The sequence below is a fragment of the Eschrichtius robustus genome, chromosome 15, assembly GCF_028021215.1.
Source record: "Eschrichtius robustus isolate mEscRob2 chromosome 15, mEscRob2.pri, whole genome shotgun sequence".
Lineage (NCBI taxonomy): Eukaryota > Metazoa > Chordata > Mammalia > Artiodactyla > Eschrichtiidae > Eschrichtius > Eschrichtius robustus.
The window spans coordinates 23,231,318-23,254,506 of record NC_090838.1 but is presented as its reverse complement, the minus strand read 5'-3'; the positions used below and the strand labels follow the sequence as shown (position 1 = coordinate 23,254,506).

At 43.7% G+C, this 23,189-nt stretch overlaps 1 protein-coding gene across 1 annotated transcript in view; it reads left to right on the top strand.

The window, feature by feature from the left end:
* Window positions 1-19,101, top strand: part of ALK (ALK receptor tyrosine kinase) — a 730,695-nt gene extending 711,594 nt beyond the window's left edge. The window contains exons 25-30 of the mRNA XM_068564150.1: window positions 2,111-2,208; window positions 5,951-6,043; window positions 8,341-8,442; window positions 15,251-15,385; window positions 16,080-16,170; window positions 18,418-19,101. Of these exons, the coding sequence (XP_068420251.1) occupies window positions 2,111-2,208; window positions 5,951-6,043; window positions 8,341-8,442; window positions 15,251-15,385; window positions 16,080-16,170; window positions 18,418-19,101 (1,203 nt within the window). The remainder of the gene's footprint in view (window positions 1-2,110; window positions 2,209-5,950; window positions 6,044-8,340; window positions 8,443-15,250; window positions 15,386-16,079; window positions 16,171-18,417) is intronic.
* The last annotated feature ends 4,088 nt before the right edge of the window (window positions 19,102-23,189 follow it).

The following is a 23,189-nucleotide window of genomic DNA, read 5'->3' as shown; positions in this document are numbered from 1 at the left end:
GGGTTACCGACTATCTGCTCCTGTGTAGACTGATTAGCAGCACAGTTAATTTGCTCTGAGCAGCCAAAGACAGGGAGCCCAGATAAACCCGGCCCGTGGGTTAATGCCTGGGAAGATTTAGTCCCTGCAGCACACCAGACTCATGGAGCATTTGAGACATAAGTGGTCCTTGCATCCTGAGTGATGGGGGCTAAGACACAAAGAGACCTGGGGGGAGCTAGGACTGGGTCCTCTTTGGCAGGAACAGAAAGCAGTTTGAAAGAAAGAGAGAGAAAAGATTGTTCTAATACTATAGCAAGATGGATGCATATTCCCCTTGGAAATATATTACTTTCCTTTTCCCCAGGAAAAAGGGACTGTCTCTCACAGTGCCCAGTACTTCTCAGCCTGACAAGGTCCCGGGAGAAGCCCAGCACAAGAGCCATTTCCCAAGACCCCACAGCACCCTCCAGGAGCAGCCCCCTCCATAACTGCAGAGCCCTCTATGAAGCACTCACTCTGTGCCTCTGACAATAGGTGCTTCTAACAATCCAGTGAGGCCAAGAGTGTCATGCTGATTTCACAGACCAGGACACGGTGGCTTGGACAGAGGCAAAGCGGTCAGCCCCAGGCCACACAGCCAATAAGGGACGAGCAGGATGAAGCCCAGCTCAGCTCAGCTGAGCACCGAAATGTGCCCTTACGGCATCTGTGTGCTGCATCTGTATTCACTTGGGTACCGTGGGCTGTGCCCTTACGGCATCTGTGTGCTGCATCTGTATTCACTTGGGCACCGTGCGCTGTGCCCATGGGTGCTCCGGCCCTTCTCGGACACGCTTTCCCGAGAAGCTCAGTTTTAACTCCTAGAATCCTACTTCCCCCAACCCAGATCCTTAAAGCCCAGTTCAGGGCAGTTTCGGCTCCACCCTGTTGACTGTGTGACCTGAGCCTCTCTGAGCCTTCAGCCCTCTCATCTTTAATACAGAGGTAATCTCTCTTCCCTACCGACCACATGGGATGTTGCATCAAAGGAGATCATGTCCTGGAACTTGCTCTGTTACATGTAAGGCCCTGCCCAATGGTCCATGGGCAGAGACTATTCCCCTCCCTGAGTCATCTCCCCCAGATTTGAAGCATGCCCTAGACAAACTCCTCTCTGCCTCCTTCAGACCCCTGCTATCGCTCCAAGGAGTCTCGGGGAGGCCCCGATCTGTGGCCGGCATCTGGGTAAACCCTAGTTCGGCTGTAATCAACCAACGAACCTCCTTGTTCACTGAACCACGGCAGCGAGCTAAGGGTCGTGCTGGAGACCACGGAAGTGGACGCTGAAGGCCCTGCCTCGGGTGCCTCTAAGTTTCCTTGGGGACATGGTAAAATAGGCACAGAAGAGCACAGTGAATGTGACACTGCATGACGACGTGTTGCTGCAGACTTGGGGGTTTAGGAATTTAAAAGACACCAAGGAGGGCGTAGCCCTCAGAAAAGACTTCCCGGGGCTCCACCAGGCTGTGGGGAGGCAAAGACGGGGTGCACCTCGGGGGCAGCGGGGGTGAGGGGGCGGCAGCAACTTTTGCACAAAAGAGAATTCATGCAGAAAAGCCAGAGATGGCTCTTCAGCTGCCCAGCATTTTCTGGAAGCTTTCCTTTTTCAATCCACTTCAGGTCTAGGTCTTCAGGAAGAAAATTAATTTTTTTTTAATATTTTTAAGCATTTAACTAGAGCATTTCTAAAACAACATTAGCCCCCTTGATTTCCTCACAGGCCTGTTTGTACGTTTGGGGGATTCAAATGTTTATGAAGACTGAGGTGGAAGAATGGGCAGAAAAAATGCAAAGGGGCAGGATGTCTGCCAGTACCGGTTCCTGTGGTTTAGGGTTCCGTCCCTACTCACCTGGGAGCTGCGACCCTGTAAATGTTGCGCCCACCTGCAGAGGTGGAGTCTTTGGTCTGGGCTGAGGCCCAGGCATCTGCATTTTTTAAAGCCGCCAGGTGATTTCGAATGTGCAGCCAGGGCCGAGACCCTGGGGGTGGCGCACCTGTTTGGCCTCCTAGCAAGCATGGGAAGCGAGTGTTTCAGATCTTCTCTCCCCCAAGAGCTTCTCATCAGCCGGTCATTTCTGTCTGCCACAGAATCAGCCCTCCTCCCTGGCCATGCTGGACCTCCTGCACGTGGCTCGGGACATTGCCTGTGGCTGCCAGTATCTAGAGGAAAATCACTTCATCCACCGGTGAGTCTAAGTGACCCTGCTCTACCCTCGCCTTCTGTACGCTTCCCTACATGTCTCAGGGGCCCAGATTGCGCCTTCAGAGCAGAACAATAGGTCTCCCTCCAAAGGTGTTTGGATGGTTCAGCTTTGTTTGTCTTTATTACTCTACCAGGGCTTCATTTGGCCCATATGTAAAGTGGGATCATAAAACATCCACACCAGCGCTGGAGACCCAGATAAGCTATACCTGACCCCCTGCAGGAACTCCTGCCTGTGTCAAGTCCTAGATCATATGAACGTTTCCATGTCTAGAAAACTGGGTTCCTTACGGGAAGTTTAAGGAGTTTATATTTTCACATATCTGACTATGGGTAACTCGAAGGCAAGGACCCTGTTTTATTCATCTTCATATCCCTGGCACATAGTGGGGCACAATAAATGTTTATTGGATAAATTATTTTTTTTCTAAAATACTCTGAAATGAAGAATAATGATTATTTTCTCCACCTCTGTACTTCATTTCTTCTACTCTGTATGATCCTTGTGTTTAAATGGCGTTTGCATTGGTACATCAAGTCCATGTGTAATGCTATAGACATGAGAGATGACACGTATTCCTTGCCATGTGGCCATCGATGGCTTTCTCAGCAGACAGCTTGATTCTGAAACCTGGAAAGTCAAATAGATTGATAGGCTCTTTGCAAAGCTCTTCCTAACCATTTGCTTCTAATTTAGTAAATAACCTGGTGAACGAATAAACATTCATTAACCCATCAAAGAGTATAAGACATGTTCCTAATAATTAGAATATGTAATACAACGTAGAAAATGAGAGAATCTGTATGAGTTTAGAAATAGAAAAGCGTGTAGGTAGATAGCAAGCTATGCTTCCTTCCCTAATAAAAATGGGGAAGTTGAAGATCAAGAAATACACTGGCCTAGCTTCCCAAAACCATTCCTGAAGCAAGGCAGGAAGCTCACATCGGCTCATCCTTTGACTGTCACTTCATCATTTTGATCTTCAGATCTTCCTCTTGATTTTCATCCTTTCCAACTTGCAGATCATTGTGCTTGGCAGAAATAACAGAAGTAAAAGAGAAGCCGGGCTCAGTTCTTTCTGTTCTCATCCAACCCGGCCATTGTCATTCTTGCCCTTTTTAATGTGTACACAACTTTCCATAAATCTCAGCTCTGGGCTTTATTGTCGTTCAGACATGACAAGGTTGTACTCTTTTTGGAATTAGTCCTTGGCTAAAGCCATCTTTCCATCTTTTGTCCACGTCCTCTAAGTCTGGGCTCATCCGAGAGCAACATGTGCCGTCACCTTGGTGACTTCAGAACTCTCCCTTCACTTCTCCCTGAGGTCGTTTCTGCCTTTAAAAAAAGAAAAAAGATTTATTTATTATTTTATTTATTTTTGGCTGCTTCGGGTCTTAGTTGTGGCACGTGGGACCTTCGTGGAGGCATGCGGGCTCTTCGTTGCTGCGCACAGGCTTCTCTCTAGTTGTGGCGTGCAGGTTTTTTCTCTCTCTAGTTGTGTCGCACGGGTTCCAGAGCACGTGGGCTCTGTAGTTTGTGGCACGCAGGCTCTCTAGTTGAGGCATGCGAGCTCAGTAGTTGTGGTGCACGGGTCCAGTTGCCCCGCGGCATGTGGGATCTTAGTTCCCTGACCAGGGATCAAACCCGCATCCCCTGCATTGGAAGGCGGATTCTTTACCACTGGACCACCAGGGAAGTCCCCGATTCTGCCTTTTTATCTCCACTCCCACATTAGTCACCAAGCGTTCAGATTCTCTGACTGAGGGATCATATTCATCTTTCCTCTGATGTTCTGAAATCTGCTTTCCTAGAAGCCTGATAACATGTTGACTATATCCAGTGCTGTTATTACAGATAATAAGATAACAGGATCATATTCTCTTAAGATTCTTATGGCTTCCATATCTGTAAATAGTTACTGAAGGTCAGAATGAGATCCCAGAGTAATAGTTTGTTGCTCCTTTTATCTTTTTTGAGAAATGAAATTGTCAAAGATTGAATCAATAATGTATCAGATGATCTGCTTTATAAGCAAAGGGTTACTATTAGCAGAAATTGTCCATCTCGATCAAAGCTGTCTTCTGAGGTAATTGGTTTGAAGAAAGCATCTTTTACATCTTCTAACTGGCTTGAGGTCTGTGGCACACTCCCCCAATAGGTTTACCTTAATTCTCTTTCCTCCACCCAGTGTCTGCCTCAAGATTCGCAGACTCCCACGCACCCACACCCGCTGAATTCAGAGTGGAACTCCCTCACCAGATCCACATGCTCCCATTTTTCTATTAGATCTGTTTCCTTTGGACATGCTTTATTGCCATTTCAAGAAATATGTGTCATTCTACCAATTCTTGGTGTGTTCTATGATGTTACATTTACTTTCCTGCCATTAGATTCAAGATCAATTTTTTAAGCAACCATTCCCTGCACATCAATGGAAAGACCTTTCCAGATCCATAAATATTGTTCCTGGTCTATTTCACTATATTACTCTTGAGAAGCAATGGTTATATCTCCTACTATTTTTTTCTTCTTTTTGATGTCATATATGTTATGCTTTTATGGTTTCCTTAGGGCATTTTATGCACCATTGCTCCTCGAAATTCAACTTAAACCTTCTGGATCAGGGCAGTGGCATTAATGACATCCATCTCCCACCCTGACCCATTGTTCTGATCTCCTAAGCCATGATGCCCTATCCAGACCCTATTTTTTTTTTAATACTATCCATTTGTTTATTCTCCATGTCCTTCTTTCTCAGCCAAAGGTCAGAACCTTCATGAAACCAACTGAAAATGTGAAAACACCACCTGTTCCCCCCAAGGAGTACTTTTTTTTTTTTTTCCCATCCAGGACTTCAATATTATTAGAAACCCATTCCAGACTTCTTCTGGCTGCATCCTTAATCCCCACATGCATGTCAAGAATGGGTTAGCAGTCAGTGAGTAGAAGTTGATGGATCTTGGAAAGCTTCTGATCAGGGCTTACAGGTGTGCTACGGGAGAATAGGCCATCTGGAGCATAACAACTAAGGAGACAAGATAACTTTCTAACTCAAAAGAAGTGATTCTTCGGCCACATAGCTATGATTCATACAGCTTAGCAAAGCCTTTAGATAAAATCATGGATGTAAAAACCATAATGGCTTATTAAAAAATAAAACTAGAAATATTTGGGAATACTTTGACCTACTTGAATCTGATCATGGAAATTATGCTGTTCCAGAACACTCCTTCATCCAACCGGCAAAAACCAACCAGCAATCTGTACAGAACAATAGCCTAAAGCCAAACGCATTTCTTATGTCCCTCTGTTATCTTCTTTTAGCTTAAGTTTTTTTGATAAAATAAGGATAATAATAGCACCTTGTGTCTTACAGAGTTGTGGTGAGAATTAGATATGAAGCACATAGAACAGTGCTTAAGTACACAGTAAAAGGCCAATCGATTTTCTAGTTCCTATTATAGTTATTTTCATTATTATTATCCCATTTAACATTTCAATCATCTCCCCAAATCCTTTTCCATTTCCCTGTTAGTTCTGAGACCTAGAATTGCTTAGCTATTTCTTTCATACTGAAGTATAATGTAGAAAGGAACTATAGGGAAGAAAAGGGAACTATCTGAACCTTCAGATTGGAGGTGAAAATCCTTCTGCTGAATATTATACATTTATCTTTTCAAGAATAAAATTAGGAAATGCATTTTCTCATTTTTTTTCTTCCCAGGGACATTGCTGCCAGGAACTGCCTCTTGACCTGTCCAGGCCCTGGAAGAGTGGCCAAGATTGGAGACTTCGGAATGGCTCGAGACATCTACAGGTGAGTAAAGACTGCCGTCACCCATCAGAGCTCACCTCCTCAGCTTAACCCCCTCAAGAGAGTGTGACAAGGCTGCTTGTGCCCTAAAGCATCTCTGGTGCCTTGTCAACTTGCCACCTAAAATGTCATTAAGTTCCTTTTCAGGACATGGGAAGCCTTAATCATTGCTCACGCCTGAAGGGCTAATTCAAGGATCACACTGCCTGCAGTAATTGACACTAAGCTGTTAATTAGATTGTCTTTCTGGTTCCAACTCTGTAGTCCTAGCATGTTCTGAGACACAGAATAACCTGGATACTTGATATGGAAAAAGTTTCTAAGTAAACTTTAACTTACTTAACACCTTTCCTCAATACTCAGGAATTCTAAACAGGCTTAGCTTCCGTCACCCCAGGCAAGAGCACCTTAGAACTGACAGGAAACTGGGCCCAGCTCATCGCTCTTCTTTTCTCACACCGGGAGACGCAGGAGTGTAGTTCAAAGGCCATCGGTACTTAGCTCAGCTTCATTTCTTTTTCCCTGTCATATTCTTAAGGCTACATTAAAAAATAAAGTAAATTTTAATTTAAAAAAATACAAAACTTCTATTATACTTTATCCCACTCTTCTCTCTCTTCCCAACCCCTAGTTTCTTCTTCTTTTTTTTTTTTTTTTTTTTTGGTCCATGCCGCACTGCATGGGGGATCTTAGTTCCCCAGCCAGGGACTGAACCCGTGCCCCGTGCCCTGGAGTCCTAACCACTGAACTGCCAGGGAATTCCCGTTTCTTCTTTGTCTGATTATTTACAACAGTGACTCACTCCATTAGCTGAGCAAGTCACTCCCTTGCATGGTCACTAATTACACCTTCCCTAATCCGGAGGGAGAGTGAGGAGGGATGGTCATGTAGACCTTTCAGTCTTTGGAGAATAAGGGAGACCTTGAAGGCCTCCCACGGAACTGGTAAACAATCTCCGTGGGGTGAGAATGCCGATGGCATCCTGTTACCACAGGATAGCAGTACATGGGAAATTAGGAGTTAGCAATGTTTTCAGCTACGGTCACCTACCACTGGTATCCACCACATACCCTAGTAATGCTCCATTTCACCCTCTTCTATCACCCAGAGTCTCAGCGTTCCTTCCCCTCCTGTCTCAGAGCACCCCGGGAGAGCCTGTGCTCTAAGACACAAACGTTGCAGTGAGACTTAGTGAGTCACATGATCTGGCCCTTCCTCTCCATCCTCAGCACCGACAGTTCCCCAGCTCTAGGCTTCACCACCCAACTTCCCTACAGCCCCGGCGGCTTCCCACAGGCACCGTGCAACATCACATGTCAGGAATGGTCTTCCTCGAGAGCTGCTTTGCCGTTCCAGCTCCAACAGCGCCCCCAAGAAACTTCTCCTATACTCTACCCCCACCTTGGGTAGAACAAATGCATTCTTCATTGGTCACCGAGCTTCGTACATACCTACATCATCACATGTGTTGTTGTTCTTACTGCAGTTGATTCTGTCTGTTTCTTCCACTAAACCATACCTTGGAAGAGAGAGACTATGACTTATTTATGTCCTCAGCACGTGGCAGAACACCTGACACATACTCAGTACTCAGTTCATGTTTATTGGAGTAATTAATTAATCTAGGCAGCTGGTGGGGAGACACCTCCCATAACACACCAGGTGTGGGAGCACAGGGCTGGGGTGGAGCTGGCTTCAGTGGTATGAATTCATTTATTAGCTTTTATCAGTGAGTTGCATTAATGACATCAGTGACAAAAACTAGTGAGTCACCTCATACCATGGAAGCCAGGTGCTCTCCTGGGGGCTCTGCTATGGCATGCAGCTTCCCGCCCGCCGCCTAGAGGGTTCCATGTCGAGCACCTGTATTGAATTAGATGCTGTGAGAGTGCCGAGGAGGGTTCAGAGTAGGACACCAGCCCTGCCCTCAGTTCTCCCAGTTTGGATCTCGCATTACCGTGGATCATCAGGAACAGTACTTATAAGGTTGGCGTCATGTTATTCATTGTGAGTTATAATAAACAAAACCCACCAGGGAAATCTAACTATCTGCCGGCGGGTATTTTTAGTCATTGCACAGATCTTTCCTTTCACGCCTGCAGTGGGCTGTTTTGTCTCCTGTGAAGCGACACTAAGGTTGTTAACTAGGTGGTCTGTGTCCCCTGCTCCCCTCCTGAACCATAAGCGCCCCTTGTTAATTTCAGTCCGTTAATGGGTAGACCTTGTTGTTGCCACTCTCTCAAGGTACGTGGCTCAGAGCCACTTCCAGAACCAAGTCCGCTTTTCTCTTCTCCCTGCAGAGCGAGCTACTACCGAAAGGGAGGCTGTGCGATGCTACCGGTCAAATGGATGCCCCCGGAGGCCTTCATGGAAGGAATATTTACTTCTAAAACAGACACGTGGTGAGTCTTTCTGCTGCCCTCCTCCAGGTCTCACTGTGGGCCTTAAGGTAGAGCTCGTGAGCCAAATGATCCCACACTCTCGTGGGGAAGGGTAAGAGGAGAAGAATCAACACACCTCTCCAACGGGGGCTCTCAGAGGTTGGCGTACATCAACAGAGCATCGGAACCACCGGAAAGGCTTTGGTGAAACACAGGTAAACACTGGACCGCACCCTGAGAGCTTAGGATTCAGAAGGTCTGAGGTCACTGAGAAGTTGCATTTCTAACAAGTTCCCAGGCAATGCTGGTGCTGCAGGCTGGGGGACCACACACTGAGAGCCACACAGAATAACAAAGTTAGATTTATTCCAGGAATGCAACATTGAGTTAAGACTAGAAAAATTGATCAATGAAATTCTCCACATCGACAGAATCACGGAGAAAAGGAAATAATTATCAGCACAAAAGTGCTGCAGGTGATGGTGGTGGTGAGACCCCTTCTACAGCTAAAAATCAGTTTGGAAAACACTGTCTGCACATTAGATCTCCAGAACTTCTTCATCCCGCATAACTGAGACCTTGTATTCCTTGACCAACATCTTCCCCTTCCCCTCCCCTCAGCCCCTGGCAACCACCATTCTACTCTCCGCTTCCAAGGTTCCACTTATGAGTGTTTGTCTTTCTGTGTCTGACTTATTTCACTTAGCATACTGTCCTCCAGGTTCATCCATGTTGTTGCAAATGGCAAATTTCCTTCTTGTTTACGGCTGAATAATATTCCATGGTTTATATACATGCCACATTTTCTTTATCCATTTATCCATCAATCAATATTTAGGTTGTTTCCATATCTTGGCTATTGTGAATAATGCTTCAACGAACGTGGGACTGCAGATACCTCTTCAAGATACTGATTTTATTTCTTTTGGATGTATACCCAGAAGTGGGATTGCTAGATCTTTAGTTCTATTTTTAATTTCTTGAGGAATCTCCAAACTGTTTTACATAAGTCCTGTAAGAGCAACATGTAATTTTTTAAATGGCAAATTGAACCTGTGCTCCCTCCCAAAATACACACACACTCACACACACACATACAAGGGAGTCTTTACTTATTTATTTTTGGCTGTGTTGGGTCTTTGTTTCTGTGCGAGGGCTTTCTCTAGTGGCGGCAAGCGGGGGCCACTCTTCATCGCGGTGCACGGGCCTCTCATTATCGCGGCCTCTCTTGCTGCGGAGCACAGGCTCCAGACGCGCAGGCTCAGTAGTTGTGGCTCACGGGCCTAGCTGCTCCGCGGCACGTGGGATCTTCCCAGACCAGGGCTCGAACCCGTGTCCCCTGCATTGGCAGGTGGATTCTTAACCACTGCGCCACCAGGGAAGCCCCAAGGGAGTCTTTTTAGTTGCATAAAAATCAACAAGGAAAAAGACAACAACAATGACAAAATTTTGGAGACTAGAAAGTTTACAGACAAGTGGTCTCTTCCTTAGAAAACTAGAAAGTTGATATCTAGGGCCATCCAGAAGCAGCCTGGTTCACTCTGCCTGATCAGGAGCCCCAGAAAGGCCCAGGAATGGAAGGTGCCAGCACCTCTGAAAGTAGAGGCGCAGCAGAGAGGAAAATGAGTTACAGATCTGTTTAAAAAGTAACTAGATTATTCCCTCACCCCGTCCCTCCTCTACCATCACACAGGGCTGGGGTTCCCTCTCTGAAGAGGTTGAACTAAAGTCTTTCCGGCCTTAGGGACATCAGACATCAGCAAGGGTGAATTCTCTACTATAAGTATGCATATATATATATATATATATATATATTTTATGTCTACCTACTTAAAGGTGTATGCCCCCTCTCCATCCCCTCAGTGCCAAGAACATGGCAGCTAGGCAGAAGGAGATGAGGAGATTCTTGAAGGAGGAACTGACCAATGAAGTGAAAAACTTCAGACACCACAAGTGCTTGTGGGCTGAATAATGGCCATCCAAATGTATCAGGCCCTCATCCCAGAAACCTGCCGCTGTTCCCTTATAAGAAAAAAAGAGTCTGCATATGTGATTAAGTTGAGGATCTTGAAGTGAGACAGTTATCCTGGATTATCCAGTGGGCCCTAAATGCCATCACAAGTGGCATGAGAGGCAGAGGGAAGTTTCATACGCACACAGAGGACAGAGGCAGAGGTTGAAGAGATGTGGCCACAAGTCAAGGAATTCCAGCATCCACCAGAAGCCGCAAGAGGCAAGGAACAGTTCTCCCCTAGAGCCTCTGGAGGGAGCCTGGCCCCGCAGTCACCTTGCTTTCAGCCCACGCGACTGATTTCAGACATCCATCCTTTAGAACTGTGAGAGAATAAACTTGTGTTGTTTTAAGCCACCAAATTTGTGGTACTTTGTGACAGCAGCCAGGAAACTAATGCACCTCGTGAAACAAGCGAGCCAGTTTGCCCTCCAGTTGACAAGCCTCATCTACATAGAGCTTCCCATCAGCTTTGACATGTCCCAGTCTTAATACATGAACAGACAGCCAAGAATCGACAAACGCTTGAGAAAAGATTCTAATCTGAAGGAAACAAACATATAAAAAGGACCTTGGAGGAAGAAGAATGCAGAAAGCTTAGGAAAACTTTTAAAAACAATATCCTCAGAAAGTTATATTATTGCAACCATAATCTAAAGACAAAAGATTATTTAAAACAATGTTTTTAGGGGAAAAAATTTCCTGGATATAAACATATGATGAGAGAGCCCTCCAAGGGGATGGAGCATTAGTTCCCCGGAGCCCAAGTGGGCAGCACACAGCAGCATCCTTTCGAAGAGCACAGGGAGGGAAAAGCAGGGAAAGAAACTTGGCAAACCCTACCTCAGCCAGGCGATCAAGGTCAACATCAACAGTGATAGATCACGTTGATAGCATGTACCTTCACCTGATATGATGAAATGGCAATTAACCTCTGTGGTCTTTCTCCCAAAACCCAATAACTCCAGTCTAATCCTAAGAAAAACAGACAAATCCTAATTTGACATTCTACAAAATTCCTGACTGGTACTCCTCGAAACTGTCAAGGTCATCAAAAACGAGGAAAGTCGGAGAAATTGCCAAAGTCAGGAGTAGCCTAAGGAAACATGACAACTAAATGTAACATGATGTTCTAATAGGGTCCTGGAACAGAAGAAGGAAATTCAGCAAAAATTAAGGAAATCTCAATAAACTATGGGCTTTAGTTAATAATAATGCCTTAATATTGGCTCGTTAACTGTAAGGAATGTATCACATTAATGTAAGATGCTAAAAATAGAGGGAATTGAGTGTGAGGTATGTGGGAACTTTCTGTATTATCTTCATAATTTCTTTACAATCTAAAGGCTGTTCTTAAGAAAATAAAGGTTTTTTTTTTTTTTTTAAAGATGACGACAGATGTGTGAAAGTAATAGAAAGGTTGGAAGACAGAGTTGAATAAATCTTCTAGAAAATAAAACAACTATAAATAGATGGGATAGATAGGAAAGAAAAGACAATTAAAGGGATTAGACCATTAGACCCAATTAGCTGACAAATAGGAGTCCCAGAAAGAATGAATAGAGGAAATGAAAGGAATAAAAATATCAAAGAAATAATTCAAGAAGACTTCCCAGAAGGACATATGTTTCCAGAATGAAAGCATCTAGCAAGTGCCAAGCACTGTGAATAAAAAGAGTAACACAAGAGCCCATCATCATCACATCAAATTTCAGACCAATGGTGATCAAGATGCTGCAAGCTTCCAAGGAGACAAATAAAATCATAGTAGAAAATGATCAGAAGGAACTTCCCTCGTGGTCCAGTGGGTAAGACTCCACGCTCCCAATGCAGGGGGCCCGGGTTTGATCCCTGGTCAGGGAACTAGATTCTGCATGCATGCAGAATGCATCTAGCAAGTCTGAGTTGTCTATTAAAATAGGCCGGTGGAGGTGGCGGTACATGAGTTTGAAGCTCAGAGAACTGCAGCGAACTGTGGATGGAATCAGCTGGAGATTTAAATACGATACAGTAACTTTTGGGTTCCCATTTTTCCTAAAAGTGCGCCCCACCCTCTACCATAATTGGGGCCAGTGGTGGTTCAGATGGAAGGGGCAGGCAGAGGGTGAACACGGAGACATAATTGGAGACAATCTTCCACCTTCAAGTTATGAATAAAGGAAAATAAAGTTTAGCTTTAAAAGGTGATAAACATAGCACAGTTGTGACTTTAAAACTTTTTCATCAGATTATCTTCATTGATTCAAATTTTTAAAATAATTTCATCAGCAATCACTTAAGCTATTTCTATAATTTCAGGCAGAGCAAGTTCAATACCAGGAGAAACGGAGTGGGATTTTTTTTCTTATATTTGTTTTTGTTTGATTTGGTGCAAAGCTTTGGACCTTGTGGTTCCTATTTAGGACAGGTTTAGCTTATAGGTGATTAAAGAACCATTTGGCATACAAAATATAGATTTACCTTATCTGTAGGATTGCTAGATAAAATACCAAATGGCCAGTTAAAATGGAATTTCAGATGAACAGTGAATAATGTTTTGGTATAAGTATGTCCCACGCAGTGTTTGGGATACACTAATACTATAAAGTATTTCTTGTTTATCTGGAATTCAAATGTTACTGAGTGCCCTGTCTGGTTATCTGCTAAATCTGACAACACTACTTACCTGAAATTATCCGCGTTCTATAATCAACATGACTTCTTGCTCCCTTGAACTCTAAAGTAAGAAAATAAACACCTATTTTCAGTCTATATAGTGGTTCTCTCAAAGGATACTGCAATCTATCTCCCTAGCTGTCTAGACAAGCAGAAAACATATCGCTGGAATTCTTTAAGCCCTGCTGCCAGTTTCATCCATGATTTTGCTTATTTTGTTTGGCCTTGGGGGCAGACCACCAAACAGAGAGGATAATATATGCACCAGGCAATTTGTAGGTAGTAGAATTAAGAGATCTAATCATGTATTCCAGTCTGTCTTGAATTAGCTGTGTAATAACCTCTGCTTCAGCCTTCTCACCTAAAATATATGGAAAATATCTTTGCCCAATTCTCCTCACAAGAACCTTTGAAATTTCACCTAAATTATGTCAATAAAAAGTACTTTGTGTTCCTTAGGAGATGGAGGAACTACAGTTCTTTACAATTTTTGAGGTAATATTTATTAACATCAGAAAACTACAACCAGACACAAAAATAAAAATAGGCTTTTTTTTTTCTGTCAAAAAGCTAATCATGAAATTAAAGTTTTAAAAGACAAGTTTTAGTCAAAATATCAAAGCAGGTGATTTTGGAACATGATAAAAATCATTATAAAGTTCATTTAAAGCAAATAAATGAGAAATCAAATACATTTCTTTAAAAAGAGAGAAATAAGGGGAAAATGCCCTACCAGATATTAAAACATAAATACACAAAAAGTAAAAGAGTGTAGTATCAATGCAAGAAGCAGACAAATCGATGAAGTGAATAGATAGCCTGGAACAGACCTGCTTTACTCACAAGTCAATAGTTGAAGAGAAAATTATTTTAGGAATATGTATTTTTCGAAAAGTGGTTTTAGAAGAGCTAATAAAGTGACATCCTTACCTCACACTATACACCAAACTCAATTCCGACTGGATTTGGGAAGAGAGAAGAAAACAAATACGACTGGAAGAAAATAGCAAATATTCATCTAATTGCTGGTAAAGAGAGGATTGTAGAATCTATAAAACAGGTGGAGGAAATCACAAAAAAATTTTAAATAGATTTGACTACCTAAAAATAAAAATCTTTGGCATTCTAAAAAGGAGAATTAGAAAGCACCTAATAGAAGTTATTTGAATTTTGGATAAAAGGTTAACATCTTTGATATATAAAGTATGTCTATAAATCAAAAAAACTGATAGATACCAAAACAATATGTGGCTTAAAATGGACAATATGTGGTTAAATATGAACCATTCATAGGAAAATAAAAATGAATTAACACACACACTCAACCATGTTAATTATCAAGTCAATAAACATAATTTAAAATATTCTACCATTTTTTACCTTAAAAATCAGCAAAAGTTCTCAGTGTTGGTGGGAGCGCCTGATGCACAATGCTGGTTGATGATCAGAGTGACCCCTTGGGAAGTCGAATGGACAATATGGGTAAAGAATGTTTCAGTGTTCATATTATTTTGACCTAGTAATTCCTTTAAAATTATCCTAGATTTTACTAGATTATCCTAATTCTAAATTCAGGAAATTTATCCTAAGGAAATTGTCCTTTTAAAAATGTATAAAGATGTTCAGCACAGTATTTTTTAAATATTTGAAAAATTGAAAACAGTCTGGAAATGATACGGCAAATTATGGCACAACTACTCAGTGGAACACTTTACAGCCACGTCAAATTCTGTTTATAAAAATGTTGGCATTAGCATGCAAAATGTTTATGCTATAATGGAATTTGCAAAAAAATCACAGCAATTATATAAAAAAAAAATCAAAGCACAGAAACTTGAACCAAAAAAATAACATGCTGGTTATGTTTTTAGGGAGCTTCACATGTGACTACTTTCTCATTCTTTTCTTTTTCTCCATATGAAGAGTTCTTTATTGTGGAAAAAATGTGAAATTTAAAAAATTAAAGTTTTACATGTGTGTATGTCTGTGTGTGTCTATGTATGTGTGTCTGTGTATGTGTATGTGTTTATGTCCCTGGGTATATGATATGTGTGTGCGTCTGTGTATTTATGTGTGTGTCTGAGTGTGTATGTGTACACGTGTGTGTGTCAGTGCCTGTGTCTGTGTGTGTACCCGTATCCACATCTCCCGTCCTGTGCGCAGGTCCTTCGGAGTGCTTCTGTGGGAAATCTTCTCTCTTGGATACATGCCGTACCCTAGCAAAAGCAACCAGGAGGTTCTGGAGTTTGTCACCAGTGGAGGACGGATGGACCCACCTAAGAACTGCCCCGGGCCTGTGTACGACTCTTTTAGGAATTTCTACAAGTTACTAAGCACAGTTTTCCTTTTCAAAAAATATCTGCAGCCAGCCACATATGCTTTTTTGTTTTAAAATGAAGGAACAGATGGCTGACCTCATGTAATATGCCCCAAGAGAGGAATATGTCTGTGGCTTCAATGGGTTAGTCTTCCAGCCCCTTGAAAGCAATAATGTCACACCTGAAAAGGTATCCATCGTCTGGATGGAGGCTGTGGACTCACCAGGCTCACACGCCTCAAGCACCTCCTAGGAATCTGTGTCCCAGACTCCGCCCCTGCTGCCCTACACCATGGGTCTTGAGTCTCCTTTAAGTGTTTCTATTCCCTGCGTTTTCTGCTGTCCTGTCTGACATCCCTCCTTCCCACAAACAAGGCAGATGGGAAATAGAATGTTCTGTCCCAGAGGTGACTTTAATTCAGGAATGGAACGAGAGGAGCCATATGTAACGTAAACACCAGGATGTCCATGTTCACGAGCCCTATGTTATATACACCTTCACACTCTGCCCATCAGCAGTTGGCAGTTGGCAACACGTGCCAACACGGGACAAGATGAGTCCCCACCCTCGAAGACAGTGCCATTCCAGTCCCATTTAGAAAAGTGCTGGGGGAAAAAACGAATTTTTCATCCTGTTTCTCTTGATTTTAATTAATGTGCTTGTTCTTATTTTAGATACCGGATAATGACCCAGTGCTGGCAACATCAGCCTGAAGACAGGCCCAACTTTGCCATAATTTTGGAGAGGATTGAATACTGCACCCAGGTATAAACATTTCCGCCCCCCTTGGCCAGCATTTGTATGGAAAAGTCTTGAAGATGGCAAATACCAAAATGTGAAATAACAGTTACACCAGCCAGGAAATATGAGTTATGATCATGAGGACGAATGTTAATTATCTATGAAGTAAAATGAGTAGTATCTCAGTTTGCCTGTTTTGTAGACAAATACTAGTCGCTGCCACTTAGAGGAGTTGAGGCTTGGAGAGGTTCTGTGCAAGCCACACAGCTTCCCCGCCCTCCCGCTGGTCCCTACGCAAACCCCGCTCCCATTTCCGTCAGTAAGGACTAAGTTCTTCCTCTTTTGATAGAAATGGGATACCATTTTCCGCAGATGACTATGCCTCCTACCTCCTCAAGAGTGGAGGCCATCAAGTGAGAACCCCTGCCCCCTCCGTTTTCTTCGCCTCTGCATCTGCGCCGTCCTCAGTGGGGCCGTGCCCTCCTCTCCTTCAGGGCGGCCCCTCCTCCTGCACCGCCCGCACCACTTTCAGGCCAACACTTACCTCTGCTCCGCTGTATGTGCTTTCTTTCCCTCTCTTGCCTCTCATTCTGTCAGGATATCTAATTCTGGAGAACATTTTAGAAGTCAGACAATAAACCACTACCTCTCTAAACTCCCTCTCATCTTAGTTGTGACAATAGACATACACATTTTCACACTAGTCATTTCCTATCCTCTAGATTCCATCTTTTTGGGTCCTTTGGGCTCGGAAGGCATCTATCTACATAGACTTCAAGTTATTCGGGGTTCTTTCAGAGAACTTTATGTTCAGTGGCTTTTAGGTTATTATGTTGTAATATTAATGGAGTACATCCACTTAAGTATATATACTTTGGAGTAATTTTCTTCTCCAAAGTACATAAGAGCCCTCTTTTTTTTTTTTTTTTTTTTTTAAATTTATTTATTTATTTATTTATTTATTTTTGGCTGTGTTGGGTCTTCATTTCTGTGCGGGGGCTTTCTCTAGTTGTGGCAAGTGGGGGCCACTCTTCATCATGGTGCGCGGGCCTCTCACTGTCGCGGCCTCTCTTGTTGCGGAGCACAGGCTCCAGACGCGCAGGCTCAGCAATTGTGGCTCACGGGCCCAGTTGCTCCGCGGCATGTGGGATCTTCCCAGACCAGGGCTCGAACCCGTGTCCTCTGCATTAGCAGGCAGATTCTCAACGACTGCGCCACCAGGGAAGCCCATAAGAGCCCTCTTAAAAGCAAGGAACTCTGTACAAGCATATTTTGAATGCCTCACTATAGAGATTAATGATTAATAGGGAAGGAATTAAGACTAAAGCAGAGAGAATTAGAAGGTAGTTGTTTTTTATTCTTAAACTCTTTACTGATGAATACTGGACCTATATGTTTTTCTGTTAAACTGAAGTAATGGTTTTTCCAATTTGCATAAAATATTACAGAATCAAGTCTCTGCAACTTTAAGCTTTCTACCACAAATTTTCCTCAAATCTCTGGCAACTGCCTTCTGCTTTTCTATATTAGTCTGTTGCTGTAAAAGTGATCTAGCACAGAGCTGATTTTGTAAATGGTTTTCCTCTTAGCACTTCAGTATTTCCTGGGTTTCATCAGATACAGACTAGTTAAAGAACTGTTAAAGAACTAGTTAAGAACTGCATTGTGGTATCGGCACGTGTAATGATACGATGACAATACCCAGAAATGTTATAATCAAGTGTAGCCCATCCAAACATGATGGAAATGGAAAGAAGAGAACTAGAAGTTAACCTGTTAAGCCCACATAGTGTGTCTTTCCTCTCCTACCCTCCCCTTGCCCCCAACACACACACAAACACACACACACACACTTGAAGTCAAACACATAGACTTTTTAGTTGAAAGGATTTCAACTGGAATCATTTTTTTAAAGTAATTTACAATCTTTTAAATCCATTCATCTCTAAGATTTGCCCAAAGGTGGTCTCTGCAAAGTCTTTCCTGACCCCTCTCGCCTGCCCTGGCAGTGGGCCACTTCCCGGCACCCTCTCCCAGCACCTGCAGGCACTTCTGTAATAGTACTTATCCACCAAGCTCTCCAAAGATGAGGATGATTTCCCGTTTCTTATTCCCCCGTGCTTATAAATTAACAGATTCCCAATAAACACTGAATAGTCTCTTCATCTGTAAAATAAGTTCGGTTGACATCCGCGGCTAAGGGAGCTTCCGGATCCAACATGTTTGGCCTGTGGTTCAAAGTTTCCATCCGTCCATTTCTCCCACCTGTAGGACCCCGATGTGATCAACACTGCTTTGCCCATAGAATACGGGCCCCTCGTGGAAGAGGAAGAGAAGGTGCCCATGAGGCCCAAGGACCCTGAGGGAATGCCTCCTCTGCTGGTCTCCGCTCCCCAGGCCAAGCGGGAGGAGGGCCACGAGCCAGCCGCCCGCACGGCTCTGCCTTCTGCCTCCTCGGGCAAAGCCGGCAAGAAGCCCGTGGCCGCAGAGGCCTCTGCCCGAGGCGCCAGGGCGCCGGCCGTGAAGGGGGGACACGTTAACATGGCATTCTCTCAGTGCAACCCGCCCTCGGAGCTGCACCAAGTCCAGGGGTCCAGAAACAAGCCCACCAGCCTATGGAACCCAACTTACGGCTCCTGGTTTACAGAGAAACCCACCAAAAAGAGCAATCCTCCGGCGAAGAAGGAGCAGCGCGAGAGGGGGTACGCGGGCGGCGAGGGCGGCCGTGCTATCCTGCCCCCCGCGGCCGCCGGCCGCCTGCCGGGCACCTCTCTGCTCCTCGAGCCATCCTCGCTGACCGCCAGCCTGAGGGACGTGCCTCTGTTCAGGCTGCGCCACTTCCCGTGCGGCACCGTCCACTACGGCTACCAGCAGCAGGGCTTCCCCCCGGAGGCCGCCGCCCCGGGTCCGGGCCGCTACGAGGACCCCGCGGCCAAGAGCCAGCCTGCGCCCTGAGCCCGAGCCCCAGCCCGAGGGCGGCGCGCGCCAGGTGACGGGCCCTCCGCAAGCCCCAGACCAAACGTCACTTTTCATTCTGTGCCAACTTGTTTCGAAGTGCCACATCAAAAGCTGTATTTTCAAATTGCTTCAAGAGGTTTTGAGCACGGGTTCATCCTATTCTTTCAAGAGGAGAAAAATCTCACAAAGACGAGGGATAAACACGAGGCCCGAATGGGGCTGCGCAGGGTTTTGACGCACGGCTGGTGTCCACCTCCCCCTGTTTCTGTCCAATCCTGTGCGCTCCACCTCCACGCACGCAGAACTGGCGCTCATGTGTTTCCTAGTTGGAGTCACAGATGCTCCCTTACCTTGTTGATGTGGGCCTGGACCACTTGAGGGCAGAGGGAACGGAAATACGGGAGTTCTCTGCAGTGAGTCAGCGCGGGGAAAGACATTCTTTACTTGGAAAAGGAAAATCATAGACAACTCGCTGACACGTCACTGTGGATGACGTTTGGATGTTTTCAGTTGTGGTGATTCATCGACGATCGTAAAAATGTGGTAGATAGTTGTGGTAGCAGAGAGAAAATGTGTATACACTCATCTAAATGAAAGGCAAATACTCAAAAGTGCTTTGAGATGACAGAACACGGGTACAGATCGAGAGATTCCAACATCCAATTAATATACCTCATGCCTTAAGAGAACCCTCCTACTAAAAGTGAACAACTGAGTGTGAGGTTTCCTACCGTGTTGAAAACTCAAGATTTAAATTATTAATTACTTATTTTAAGACTTTCCACTAAAATAAGCTCCGATGATTTAAAAAGAAAAAATTTAAGCAGCAGTGATACATGGAAGCATAGAAACATATCCATTCACGGGCATTAGTGTCAAACCTTTCAACAGTTTCGATCGCGAAGCTTACCAAGTTGAAGTTTCTACTCCTAGTGGTGGATCATTGGAGTAGCAGGCCCTCCGGCGGCCCTAAGAAGAGGTACTAATGCAGTATCTATCCTTCCTTCCTCGGGCTTCACCTGAGTTTTCGCTCCCTTTATCATGTGATCCTAGCATACACGGAAACACAAACTTGCTGAAATACACATAGCATAATCTGTATACCTGTCAAATACAGGGTAAAACAGAATTTTTTCTCTGGGTGGCAATGAGTAAGGGAACTAAGGAACACTTGGAGCGCTGAGGTTGGCAGTGACATAGTACAATGGGAGTTCTGAACTTGGTTTTCGCAGATGAAATTTATCTCCATGCAAAGGAGTTGGGAATCTGTTAAACCTTATACATGTACATATGCAGTGATGCTTTATCAGTAAGTTTTCATCTCATTCTTTCTTTCTGCTCCCCTTCGTTCTCTTACCCAGTTTCTTTTCTGGTGGTAGCTGTGCCAAAACATCACTTTGGGAAGAAAGCATTTTTTATCGCTTGTTAGGCACTAAGCATTCCCAAGCGAAAGGACAGTGTTCATCTACCTTTTCTCCTACCTTCTTAATTTCACCTACATCAAAAGTCTCACTCTGGATGTGGGAAAGCCATTCTGTTCTAAGCCAGCACTAGACCAGTGAGTGTTGATTCCTCCTATGGCAGAGCCTTGCCCTACTCAGTAGTTCTGCACATCTCTAGAAGCACTGATACCCTGGACACCACTTTTCCTTTAACTGCCAAAAATATTTGCATCAGACACACGTGAAGATGAAACATCAATGAACTCATCTCTAAATACCTGTATCATCAATGAAGTTTTAGCTCATGCCCGGTGCAAAGTAAAGTCTAATTATATAAACATTAGTCTAATTTGTAAACCACCTGAAGGGGTCCAAGAATCACACTTTGAAAAACACTCTCCTAAAAGGATGACAGAGAAGCTGTCAAAACTGAGAACAACAATTTCATTTTATATTTGTAACACCAGTAACCAGTGAAACAGGGAGCATGTTATGTGGTTAAATAGCCAACTCTTTCATTAACAAGGAAAAAATCTTATCCCTTTCTCTTCTTGAAAACTACAGATCCATTACATTTTCAGGTTGTGCCTTACTACCACTGAGATTGATTTGTTGATTCTCTCTAATCATCTTTATTGGTATCTATTTTCATGTAAATGATAGTCCAATCTTAAAAGCTTGTATACGTGGAAAATAAACAACTCCACACTGAGATATGACGTCCTCAAGATGTTTTATTTAACTCGCTGCAAGCCCATGTATTGGCACCGTATTAACCTGGACTGTTGTACACTCAATATTGCTCCAGCCATATGGCTCCAGCAATTTGTACATATGCTGTGGACTCACATATTTATTAATTATGATGCAAAGTTCCACCTAGAACATGAACAGGCACAATTATAAGTCTGTAGATGTTATGTTAATTAAATCATAAGCTAGTATAATTATTCTTATTCCATGTCTATAAAGAAGCTCATCAGAAGTTCACAGTCATTCCATTGGGAAATCAGCAATTTGTGAGGAATGACCAGTGCCAATATGTGGCACCTCAAGATTATAGCAAATCAACATAGCAGGAATGAACTTTATGTTTTAGAAAGAGTAAGGTATACTTAGTAGTTGAAAGGCCAGATTCTCTAGCCCGTTAGGATGTGAGTCCTGGCTCTCCCTGGGTTATCAGACCTGTCTATACCTCAGTGTCTCCATATATTGTACAAAATGAGGATAATAACTTCCCTTTCTCACTGCCCCTCAGGAAGATTATAAATTGTGTGAAAGCACAAGCACTCCCTCTCATACCTCTTGAATTCCCAAGTGATTTGGGTTGGGTGTGGGGAGAACTTCAACAGTCAGCGTGTGTCTCTACTCACCTGCCCTCCCCACCACTCCCGTCTGGCCCTCCCGGCTCCCCTTCTGTGCCACGCTGGCTTTGCCGGTCACTTGTTTAATGACAGTAGCAAGAACCCTACCAGACCCAAGTCCTTTCAGGGCAAAAGAAGAATGTAAAGACTCTCTACCACACTTAGTGTTAAAAAATAAGCATCAAAGGAAGCTATTTAACCCATTTGATGAATTCTTTTTAAAAAATTTCTGGCCTCTCTATATAGTGCTTGGTAAACTCTACAGCTGTAAGATATTATGTAACCACAGATTAACTTTAGTCCATAAAATATGAGGCTTTTACATCCAAATTCACAGGGCACACCACTAAGAAATTCTAAGGGATCAGGCTATTTTGCTAGATTTTTCTCCAGTAATAGTAGGACTAAAATTCATATGAGCTCTGTAGACCTAAAACATGATGCTTATGAATTTAGACTACTCTGAATAACAGACTTCCTATGACAAAATTCATAAAATGTATGAAGTGTGTTGTCAATCTGTCTTTAGCTAATGACTTTTTAAATGGGTCCCCAAAGAACATACAACTTGACTTTGCTAATTTCATTGCAGCAGATGGTTCCCTATGCTGTTGTGTGAACATACAAAACAGAAACCAGCATTCCCATAATCTTCCACAGGATGCCCTAAAATAAAAGATAATTATCAAGAACGACTGGTAAGGCTTCTATTAAGATTCTGTTTTGATTTGGTATCCTGAGTAGGTGTGTTTAAGTTTTAATGCACCACTCAAGTACAAAGCTATTTTTAGCCCTAGCTTAACAGCTTTGAAACATTTGAAAAGCTCAGTGCAACAAAAGACTACGGCATGGAGTTGGGGGCAGGGAGGAACACGGACTCGAACCACAGCACCAGAGCCATGACTCTCCCCGCTTCGGCTGTTAAGTAAACGTAAACAAGCGTGTAACCCTTCCGTGTAAAGACGGCACCACCAGCGTAGGAGAACCACAGGTACCGGGTCTGCCTGCAGCACCGTCGTCCGCCGTCCACTCCTCAGATCCTTCCGCTTGACACGTGCTCCAGCGGTTGCCCCACTCCGTTCATCTGCTAAGGCCTACTGCCTCCTTGAAAGCAATTGCTCACAATTAGTTATCCCGCCATCACTAAAAGGCTCGTTGGGTAGGTGTTTTTCAGCCGATGTTAGCTGAAAGGCAGTCTTACTAAATGAACTCACTAAGCCTTAGCAACTAGTATATTAACGCTCCCTAGAGCGTTTACATCTTGAGAGGTTATTTGCCA